The sequence below is a fragment of the Carassius auratus genome, chromosome 23 (genome assembly GCF_003368295.1).
Source record: "Carassius auratus strain Wakin chromosome 23, ASM336829v1, whole genome shotgun sequence".
Taxonomy (NCBI): Eukaryota; Metazoa; Chordata; class Actinopteri; order Cypriniformes; family Cyprinidae; genus Carassius; species Carassius auratus.
In genome coordinates this window covers 5,359,948-5,371,994 of record NC_039265.1, presented here as the reverse complement: position 1 = coordinate 5,371,994, position 12,047 = coordinate 5,359,948, and the positions used below count along the sequence as shown (strand labels likewise).

The 12,047-nt window shown below is 37.9% G+C and overlaps 1 protein-coding gene across 6 annotated transcripts in view; it reads left to right on the top strand.

The window, feature by feature from the left end:
- ndrg3b (ndrg family member 3b) overlaps positions 1 to 12,047 on the top strand; it is a 60,485-nt gene that overhangs the window by 26,638 nt on the left and 21,800 nt on the right. The window contains exon 1 of one of the 6 annotated variants that reach the window (XM_026199378.1): positions 10,085 to 10,390. The exons of 4 other annotated variants lie outside the window; for them this stretch is intronic. In XM_026199378.1, coding sequence (XP_026055163.1) covers positions 10,340 to 10,390 — 51 coding nt within the window. In that variant the 5' untranslated portion in view covers positions 10,085 to 10,339. Of the gene's footprint in view, positions 1 to 10,084; positions 10,391 to 12,047 lie in introns of those variants that run through there. One more of the 6 variants, XM_026199381.1, reaches the window with a different exon arrangement.

The following is a 12,047-nucleotide window of genomic DNA, read 5'->3' as shown; positions in this document are numbered from 1 at the left end:
GAAGACTATGGATCCAATACGTTTTCCCACACATGTGCAGTGTAAACCAGGTTTATATTGGTTTATTGCAGCTGTAAAACTTTTTTTTTTGCATTGAGCTTATACAGAAGCCAGAATCATCATTAAAAAAAACATAAACTTGGCTTAACCATGTAATAAATTTGTAGTAAAGAGGATAAAACAACCTTGTGTCCACAGGTTATTGACAGTAAGACACTGTAGTGTAAAAGTTGCCCCCCCCCTTCATTTCCTTTGGATCTATTGGTAACTATGCAACAGGATGACTTGAACTATTGCATAAGTAACGACTCTGAACTGCAGCAGAGAGCGAGAGAGGAAACTGCTATATGAGTGAACCAGAGGAACTCGTTTGAAAAGCTAAACAACTGCCTGAGGAGTCCAGCCTTAATGGTTCCCTGAAGCACCATAATGTCTGATGACACCTTTTCTTTTCTTTTTCGTTTATAGATCTTGGCATGCTAATGTCATTAGGCTGAGCAGTTGCTATGGTGACGGTATGTGGATGATGTCAGCTGACTCCTGTTGGGCTCCTCCTGAAGAGGGCAGTGTAGATACACATAACAGCCAAAAAAACATTGTTTGATGGTTGTTTGTCTCGGTTTGGTTTGTTCTGTATGTTTCAGATTTTTTATTAAATGAGCAACTTTAGCTAAATGGTGCTGTTTGGTCTCCTGGCTGTGTCTGGGTTATTAAAGTGTGATGGTGCAGCATTGGTTCTGTAGGGGTATGGCGTTGGATCAGATGGCACACGGGGCAGCGCATGTGTTTATTCAGGCGTGACACTCACTCTGCCGGAAAAGGACAGACACGAGGGATGACCATTTACTCTCATTTCCATTCAATTTTCTGCATGCAAATGTTTTTTACTCACTCTATTGCTTGTAAACACAAAAACATGTTTACAGGTTACAGAGATAATCTCTAGTATGAATTATATAATTCACAAAGCTGGTGATATGACAAAGACTGCACTTTGTGTCTTTTTTTACAGTTATTACGTCATTTTTGTCACCTTAATATTTTATTTATTTATTTATTGAAAATTTTCATCATAACATTTTTACTTCCTTTTAGGGTTGCATGATTTAATGTAATTTTATTGTCGATTAAGGTTTAAGCTTCGAATGATTATGAAACAGGACAATTAAGTGAAAAGATTTGTCGTTTTCGTTTTAAATCCAGCTCACCCTTTTCCTTTAACTCAGTGCACTTTCATCCTACCTGGTTTATTTTTAATTTATTATCGTTCCGGATTAATTTTTTTATACTAGCATAAATATGACACCTAACATAAATATAAAATCTTATATACATACATGCATATATGTATATATATATATAAACATACATGCATACATGTTAATAACTATAGCATGAACTAATGTTAACAAATTGTTGTTTCCAAGTATGCTTGGCTCAATAGACATATTTCTGAAGCAGTTAGACAGGATTGTGGAGATACACACTGCCCTCTGTGGGTCGTGAGTTGTATTTTAGTTGTATCTTTTAACATTTTTGGTAGTTGTCAGACAGTGTAGAGACAGAGCTGACATTTTAATATCTGAGATCAGAACCCTCTGCCTCTCATCTCTGACAGCGTAGCAGATTTGGAGCACCCTCAACTGCTGCTGTGGCAGGATACACCTGCTGCTTGATGTGGCCGCTCTTAAGCACACACGCTTGAATACAGTTACACTGATCAGGGGTGTGTTCCTGCACTGGGGTGTACACGCGTGGGCCGCTGCACAGGGGGCTTTCTTCACACATCACAATCACTGGGAAATCCTTGTTTCCCTTCACCCACTCTCTCATCCATCAGAACCTCAGGTGCATCCTGGGACAAGGTTACACCGTCTGAAATGTCAAGGCTTAACCCGTGTTTCATGGTTATGCTCGTATGTATTAAAGGTAGGCATGTTCAAAGATCAGGGAAGAATCTCACTGCCACTTTTATAATACATAACTACAACATCATCATTATACAGGTTTTATCTTTGTGTGCTTGCGATCCTCATTGTTTTGTAGCAGTTCAGCATCATTTCAAAGTAAAAAGCAGATCTGTAAGACGATTGCGAAAAAAAAAAGATGAGAAAAAAAAGACTGACATTTTAAATTAAATGCTAATAAAAGAATATGAAAACAAAATAAAATATACTTTTATATTGTTTACATTAGTTTTTAGCTACAGGTTAAAAACCTTTGCACATTCATTGCAGTTCACTGTTATCTGGTGTAGCAGAAATGAGTCAAACCAGACAAATTAAAGAGTCTATCAGAGCTGTGTGCATTGAAACGAGAGCCGAACTCCTCAGGAAGTCATAAATCAGTTCTAGTGCCACAAGAACCAAGCAAGATAACCAACCAACCAACTTGTTCACACAACAGCTTTCAACATTAACACCAATAGAACAATTATTGACAACTTTAATTCGAAGAAGAGATTGTCAGATTTATTGTTCGTGATTGAAATGCAACGCTGGACATCACATGTAAACCCAGGAGATCAAGTTAAATACTTGCATTGACTTCCCCCATCAGGCAGAACCAGACTGAAATTCCTAGAATTTTCTTCACAGAAAAGTCCCTTTGCCAGAGAATGGCAAAGAAACTGCTTTTTGTACATTATATATGGACCAGAATGAACTCAAAAAGACTTATAAATGAATCATTGCATTGCTTAACTCCATATACATTTATGTGTAACCCACACATTTGACTATCATGTATAATCACTTATTGTGTATGTCTTTTGATAACTATAGGATACATAGTCATGTCTAGTATTGATATAATCGAATTTTCTTGCTTGATATTGTCCTGACAATCATTTATTTGTAAAATATATCATAATCGTGTTATAGGAATCATGTCCAAAATTAGACCCTGCGAGGCAGGAACCACATGCTTGGTAAGATAAACAAATTATTTATGATACCCCAGACCCAAGACCATATCTGATTGGTCAAGGCAACATTTGAGGGGTGGCCAACAGGGAAGTTTAAATACTTTGGACACCAAATTTGGCTTTTAGTTCTAGCATTGCTTGTGCTATCAGTCATGCCTTGCTTTTAGTCTGCTTTTAGTCCCTAGCTGCTGCTATTAGCCATGTCTGTTTCTAGTCTCTAGCTATGCTTCTAGCCATGCGGTTAGTCATCATTGTTCTTTGAGCGCGGCTCCAGCGTGCCTGCCTGCTGCTACTATGCCACGATGAGAAGGAACACAACCTAGTCTCGTCAAACTTTATTTCTTTTCTTTTCCGTTTGAGAGTTTCGTGTTCTGAATTAAGTTTTGTAACGTCGACCTCGTCTGTGCGTTTGAACTCCAACCAGCCACACAACTCCAGCTTCAGCCAATGCCCAAGCACGCGCTCCCCAAGACGTCACTTCACTACTGAACTTCCAGCCAATCAACGACCTCGGGATACCCCTTTCAACTGGAGTCCCTTTCACAGCAAACGAAGGCAACGTATCCCCAGATATTTGTTGTGCTGGTGTATCTAATATAATTTTAACCCCACTGAGGAACTCAATGCAAGCGCTAATTACGTGATTGATGGTTGTTCATGTCTATGCAATTTAACGTATTGCTGTTAACTTGGGATTCCATATTTCCATTCTCTTAAACTCATCTTTCCCTAACTTTCGACCTTCCTGCAACTTGTGTGAATGTGTGTGTGCGTGCGTTTATGTGTTAGATTAGTTTATATGTCTTAGATTTATCTAATAAAGCCTTATTCATATTGAAAAGAGAAGTATCTTGTGTTTTGTGCTTACAAGTTAATGTCTTAAACTGCAGATCTTGTAACTGTGCTAATTGATAGTGTTTCACTATAGTTTGGATATTAGTATCCAGCGCAGATTTGATGTTAAACGGCTAGTTCACTGAATCGCAGGGCGTCTCCGTGACCAGCCGTGAAACAGTGATTCTGTTCAAATTCCCTTTAAAATCTTAAATGATTCCCTTTGAGCTAAATTGACCTGTTTCCCTTACACTGGGACCATTGAAATTTATCTCAGGAGCATTCATATTGTTTGTATATGTTACTACACTTCGAGTGAAGTTAACCTGTGGCAAATTCAATTGAAAGAAACCAAAACCAAGACCTGAATTCAAAAGAACTGCCCGTAGAGCTCATAAACAGGATTGTGTCAAGCCACACATCTGGGGAAGAGTTCAGAAAAAAACCTGCTAATGGTTAAAGAGTCAGACTCGTAACTGAAAGGTTGCAGGTTCGAGTCTCGTACCAGGAGGGATTGTCGTGGGGGTAGTGAATGTACAGTGCTCTCACCACCTTTAATACCACGACTGAAGGCCCTTGGGGAAGGCACCGAACCCCAAAAATGGCTGCTCCGGTTGTGTGTGTGTGTGTGTGCACTTTGGATGGGATAAATGCAGAGCACTAATTCCAAGTGTGGGTCACCATACTTGGCCATGTCGTGTCACTTTCACTTTTTTCACTTTCATAAGCATGTAGCTTCAATCATCTTGAATGGAAGAAGAACCATTACTCTTCCTAGAGCTGGCCTCCTGGCCAAACTGAGCAATTGATGGAGAACAGGTTTGGTTAGAGGAGACCAAGAACATGATGGTCACTGTTGACCAGTTGAGCTCCAGGATCATATATGCAGATGGGAGAAACCTACAGAAGCACAAACATGACTTCAACACTCCACTGAAAGGACCCTCAGACTGTGAGAAACAATACTGGTTTGATGAACTCTGGTCTGATGGACCTCAAATCCAAACATGTTTGAAGGAAACCAGCTCAGCTCATCGCCTGCATAGTACTATCCCATGAACACTGAACCCAATCAGATATTCCTGGAGAAAATGTGCATCTGCACCCATCCAGCCTGACGGAGCTTGAGAGTAGTGCTGCAACGACGCATCGACGTCATCGATTACGTAGACTACAAAAATACGTTGACGTGCGTGAAATGCAAGAGGGTCTGGCTGCAGACTTGCACTTGCACTCTCAGACTTGCATTCTCAGACTTGCACTCTCAGACACTTGCACTTCCGCTAGCAAATTTTTTTTTTTTTTTTATTGTATTTTTTCCCAACATTTTATAACAGTATCCAGGTGGTGAAGACAAGAAAAAATAAACTAAATTACAATGTCACTTGCAATCGCTACTTGCACTCTCTGCTACCTATGACGTCACTTGCAATCAACACAAATCGTGCGTGTTGCCAATGGAGACAAGAAGCTGTGGTGGTGTATAAACGCAACGTACAAAGTTTCGCGTTAAGCATTTTTCCAAATAGAATTAACTGTCTACAAGTCGTTAATATCACTGTCTTTGTCCATTAATCTAATATGTGTTTTATTTATAATGATTTTCTATAGGAGGAAAACGTTTAATGTACAATTTAACGCACTGCGTTCTGTTCGTCTGCTTGTCTGTATGGAGCTGATCCTTTTAAAATCACTTAATGCATTTCATAATGCACGTTCATATTTGCTGGTATATACGTTGAGTCAACAACAAGACATATAGGGTAGGCCTACTGAATTGTCTTTATCATCTTAGTCTTTTAATAGGCCACATTAAGCGTTCGCATTGGGTTCATAGCCATCTGCTTGCCTTACAATACATTAAATAACTATATATCGAATTTGGTCTTTTAATTGAACTTAACGTATACTAATGCATTATGCCATATTAATTGTTTGTTTGTTTTTTTCACAGGAGAAAAATGCTTAAAGAAAGACTTTGCATATAGTAGTAGGCCTACTAATTTAGTTTTAATCGTTTAATCACCACCACAGCGTCTTGTCTCCAGTGGCAACATGCAGATTTGTGTTGATTGCAAGTAACGTCACAGATAGCGGAGAGTGCAAGTAGCGATTGCAAGTGACATTGTAATTTATTTTTATTTTTTTTTGTCTTCACCACCTGGCTACTGTTGTAAAATGTTGACAGATTCAAACAAAATTTTATCAATAAATAGAAAAAAATGAAATAAAAATAAAGACTGCAAGTGATGTCGCTAGCGGAAGCACAAGTGTCTGAGAGTGCAAGTCTGAGAGTGCAAGTGCAGGTCTGCAGCCAGACCCTTCTCGTGAAATGCGTCGACGAGTCACACTGTTTGTTTACATCTCGCATAATGGCATCCTGGGAATGGAGAAAGTTGCATTCTATCACAAAAACAGAGATCACTGTTATCAAAAGTATGTGAATACTTTAAACAGAGGACAAATAAAATGGCCCTTTGTTCCCTTTGCAAAACCGATATGGCAGCACAACTGCGATGCGCGAGCACCTCAGAGGAAAACATCCTGGCGCTCTCATGTGTTACGGTTTAACTGGTTACCGTGTGATCTGGTGACCAACTTCCTGGTTCAGGTCTGATATTCTTGCGCTTGTGGCATTCTGAAAAGTTGAGATGTTTTTAACTCGATGCGGAGTGGACGCGCCTAGAAAAACTAGCGCGTCGCACCGCGTGCGTGTCGATAACATTATGAGTGCGCTTATCGCGCGCCTACAATGGATATAACGAACTTGACGTGATAAGTGAATGGCCCCTTAAAAGACAGCGCGCCGCAAGACAACAGTCACAAACCACCGAGCCACCCCGAATCAGCTCCAGATCTCTGGAAACCATGCTAAACCATAGCAGAACTCTGACTACATTTTATGGTTTGTGATGCTAAAGAACATTTCATGACGTCTCAGACAACTGTAAATTTATGGCTACTGTGGTTTAATTATAAACGCTATTATAAGCTCATATTTACCATAGTAAAATTATTTTCTTTGCCTCTTGATTATTTTACACTGTAAAAACTTCAACCACATAGGTTTAAAATGAATAAAGGTTGAAATATTATATTAGAAGTTTTACTTATATTTTTTTTTGTAAATTTATCCAAAGGATTCATTAGCTAATAAAAAAAAAAACATTAGATTAATTATTAATTGTAATAAAAAAAATCGTTAGATTAGTCGACTAATCGAAAAATAATTGTTAGATTAGTCGACTAATAGAAAAAAAATAATCGTTAGATTAGTCGACTAATAGAAAAAATAATCGTTAGTTTCAGCTCTACTTGAGAGGTGAGGAAGTGAGAAGAAGAATGGCAGATCATTGCCAAATGCTGATGTGCAGAGCTTGTCGCGTCATACCAAAAAGACTCGAGTCTGTAAAGGTGCTTCTACGAAGTACTGAATTAAGGTTATGATTACTTATTATGCAATGGTCTTATTTCAGTTTTTTATTTTATTTATTTTTTTCTTCCAATAAGTTCACAAAGTTTTGAAAATCCAGTTTTTTGTTTTGACATTATGGTATATGGAGTTTATATTAATGTAGTAAAAAAGTAATTTAAAGGTATAACGTAAAAATAAAAAATAAAAACACAACGAAGGTGTATGAATACTTTCGCAACATACTGTATATGTGTATATACATGTGTGTTTCCGCTTTTTGCAAAGAACATGAATAGGTTCACGTTCACAGCTTCATCTCTGTTATGTTGTTCTTATCTCTTGACTCAGCATTGTTGCATGATGCTAATGATCTAAGATGAACCATTTGTCTTGTGTTGTTGAATTGCGACATGCACAATCGGATGTGATCTAGGTCAAGTTTACCTTGCCTGTAGCTTTACTACAGTTTGTATGAAGCTGTGAACACCAGTGTTTCCACATATGAATGGCAGTGGTATTTGTCTATAGATTGACAATATCTAAATCTTCCTACTTGTGTTACGGTCAGTTTTCTGTCTGTAATCATACTCAGTCCTTCACCAAACAGCAGCAGTATGAGAAGTGGTTGCATATGTTTATCTAACACCGATGACTGAGTGTGAAGCCAGGATGACTATATTGTTGAATGGTAAGAATCATTCTGTGAGAGCTGGGAATGAGATTACACCCTTCACACTTACTTACACACGCTCCCTGTAATCTTCCCTCCCTCTGTCTCATTTAATGCTCCGATGACTTGTCGTCCTCACAGTGACCCATCCCTGTTCACGGACAGTTCTCGTCATCAGAGTAGAGCACACTCGTGTTCTTTTCACCCTTGGCACCTTTGACCTTGAACTGGAGTTGAATTGCTTTGATGCCATTCATTTCTTTCACGATTCTGATCCACAGTATGGTTGCAGAATGTTTTTGGCAATGGTATGAATGCTGTTTCTAAGCAACAAAACATGCAATCTGAACATTAGAGATGGAGAAAAGTGTTTCTTGGGTAGTAACCTGAAGAAAACTATTTTTTATTCAGGGGCAGAAGAACCGGGCTTCCAAAGATACCGGTGTAGTCTGCTTAATTTCTGCATTATATGTAAGAGATAAGCTCTACTCATCAATTTTAGACATACAAATTGGGCAATATTTTGACATTCAGGAGACTTATTTGGAGGCTCAGATTAACCACCCATAAATGGTACATAACTTGTTGGTCACTGAATGTTTGGAGATTCTTGTTAAATTTTGCAGCTTTATCTGGCCAAGATAAATGTTTAACTCATCAAGACTTGATTACATGGTATGCCATTTTTAAAATTCCCTGTAAAAAAAAACAGAGTACTGGAACTCAAAGGGAAGTATTGTACTTTTTAAAAGAATATACTGAAGAGTGAATGCTTTAATTGCATGTTAATTGCAGTTAAATGACATTTAATGGAACTTCAGAGTGCTTTTTAAAGTTATCTTTACATTAAGTTTTTTAATGACACTTATCTTTGAAAAATGTATTAAATGTACTGGCAAGTATTTGATGAATTAAAATACACTTTAATGTAATTGCTGAATTTGTAATTACACATTTGTTACACTGTTGTAATTTAGTATATTTAAAATATATTACATTTAAGATGCTAATTGGTAGTCAATATGTGTACTATAAAGTATGACAAAAGATTAAAACATGAATTTAAACAGTGCAGTGCACATTGCACTTAAATGTATGCTTAAGTCTGTTAAGCTAAAGTAAATCTACAAAAGTAACTCATTACTTTTAAAATGTACAATTAAACATCTGAGTTACTTTTTTTAAATTACAAGTTACATTGTTTTTCCTTTTTTCGCTGACGCTTCTCCTGTAACCGTATTGAGAATTTGGAAGTGAGGTGTAAAGACAGATGCACACTCTTCAGACTTTTTTTGTTATAAAAAACAAACAAACAAATAAGCAAGCTCAGCCCAGATTAGTAAAGTCAAATTGAGCATTTTTGCAAAATTACAAGATTACAAAAATAACTTTTACTACTTTCCAAATAAAGAGTAACTGAGTAACACAATTAATAGTTTTTTCATGGAGTAACACATTATTAAAATGCATTACTTTAAAAAGTAACTTTCTCTAACTCTGATTTTCAAGCATTTTTTTATGTACTTTAAGATTTGAAGTACACTCAAGTGCACATTAAAAACAGTTAAGTACATATTTTCACAAGAGCACTTTCACTCTAGTCAGAAGTAACCTATTCCACTGTCAAACTTTAAAATGATCATTTACCTAAATGTATTGGAAACTTTAGTCATTGTAGAGAGTGATGTTGTGCCTCGTATACTAATGCACAATCTCTGAGGTTATCCAACAGCAGAACAGATATGCTTGAGATATTCAGCTCTGTAGTATCACCTTGTCATCTGGTCTTGCCTTGGTTAAATCGAAAGCACCGCTTCCTTTTTCCTCCTCACAGTTCCCCATTACTGCAGCCAGGCTGTGCTCTCCAGACAGGGAAATCAGAAGAGGTTAAGTTTAGGATTACAAAACTGCACTGTTGCAGATGATCCCACATTTCCCACAGCAGAGCCGCGAATATCCTTTCCTTTCACAGTTTCTATCTTGAACCACAATAGCGGAGACATTTGGAAATATTCGTGCATGTTTTGTCACCACATGGAGCTTTCCATGCCTGTCACTATGGCAACAGCAACTTGGATGTTACCGCATGTTGCATTCACATTTGGATGGATTTATCCACTTCTATTATTTACATTTCCCAATAATCACCCTTATCAACTCACCCGCCGAAACAAAAGCAGAGATTTATGCACCCCACCCCCTCCACCTGACCCTGTAAATCCAATTAGAGCAGCTTGAGTGCCCTCCTCTCTCAAAAACACACTCGCCAGGCATTATACGTCTGCTTTGCTTTGGATCTCTCTTTTATCCTCTCATTTTACTATTGAGAGGGGAAAAGGCTTTTATTTGTTATTGGTGGGTGTTCAAAGCCGTCGGTCTTGCTTCTGTTAATCGTGGCTGTGCCCTCCCTTACCTCGTGCCACCGCCCCTCTCTCTGAGGAGAGTGAGAAGAGGGACCCGGAGAAAGCGTCTGTTCTTGATCGCTGGATGAAACATGACGGCAGTGCTGGACATCAACCAGGTTTTCTGTGCAGTGAGCAGTGTGGTGAGTGTTAACAGAAAGACTGTGTCGATGTAGCCTGTTGCTTTCCCTCCAAAGCAGCAGCAGGAACTTTGCAGACGTGATCTGCTCACGCTCTCACGTCTGTGCATGAGTGCTGATGGAGTTTGAGTTGTGCCGTAGGTGTGGGTGAATGATGGGCGTTATCTGTCTTTCGCCTGATGGTTGTTTACGGATGTGTGTGCCATTTATGTGCTTTTGTGTGTCTGTAAGTGTCATAGAGAGGCCTTTGAGTGTGTGTGTGTGTGTGTGTGTGAGTGATGACAGTGAAGCTGTATGATGGCCACTCCGTTGGTTGAAGCATCACTGTTGGTGTTGATGCACTATTTACAATTTATGGTACATTTTAGTAGGCGTTGCACATCCAAACCTTTGGGTAGCAATGTTTTAAAAAGAGGGAGCAAGGATTTTCCAAGAATAATTTGTCCCTTTATGTAAATTGCACTCCCTCTTGTTGCTGTTAATAATAGTAATAATTATTAGCAGTAATAGTATTATTGCATGGTGTGAACCAATCTGCCAAATGCATAAAATAAAGAAATAAATAAATGCAAAGAAATGGTTATTAATAATAATGTAATTTGTTGGCATTAGTTGGCCATGTTAGTTAACAAACAATACTTATACACCATTTATTAATCTTCGTTCAGCATTTAATTAATGTACGAATACATATTAAATTAACAAATAAAATCTTATTGCAGTGTTACAATTACTACTGCCACTGATAATGTATAGCATATGTAATTCATAATGCATATATAATATAATTAACTTGACACACATTCCAGGTTTTTGTTGTGCATGTTATAAATAATCTGCATCATTTTTCTAAAAAGAAAATAAATAAATATATATATATATATATATATATATATATATATATATAATGCTTTACATTTTTAACAACTTTGCTTTTGGTTGACATCACAAATCTGTCTTCTCTTCAAGACAGTAATAATAATTATTATAATTGTGATTCATTCTTTCCTGTATTTCAGCAAGCAAACAATATGCTATCATGAACTGATATTGTATAGCTGTATATGCATTAATGTGCTGCGTTAACGGGAGACTCTTATCGGGCGATAAAAAATATATCGTCATTAATCTATTCTCAAAGTTGTGTTGGGAGCTGGGTCTATACTAAGCAAGCTATGATGACTTTCACCTTGATATTTGATATAACCGACTGGCTGAGGCCAGCCTAAAAAGATGCTCAGGACAGTTGACGGGCCACTGCTGCGCATCGACACGAAAGTTACACGCGCGCTGTTTTGGTTGCGGAGAGAAAGAGAGAGCCACGTATCACGGACAGCGACACTGAACAGAGCTCTCTTCTGCGAAGTTCTCCTCGAAGTCCTTCCTGCTCCTGAACGAACAAATACAAATCACAGTTTGAACAAACAAAAATATGTGAAAGAGCCCAATTCAGTACTCGCGGTGTTCTGGTGTTCAGGGCTCACGCAGAGAAAGGCGTCTCAAAACACTTGAACATCGAATTTGCTTTGTTTTGCTCTTGTGCCGACAAATACATACAAAATATGTCAAAATATCCGCCTTAAAGTATGCTCGAAAAAACTGTCAGTTATTTCTTAAGTGAAAAAGTAAACAGTTGAGGAAAAAATAGGACGTGTGTTAT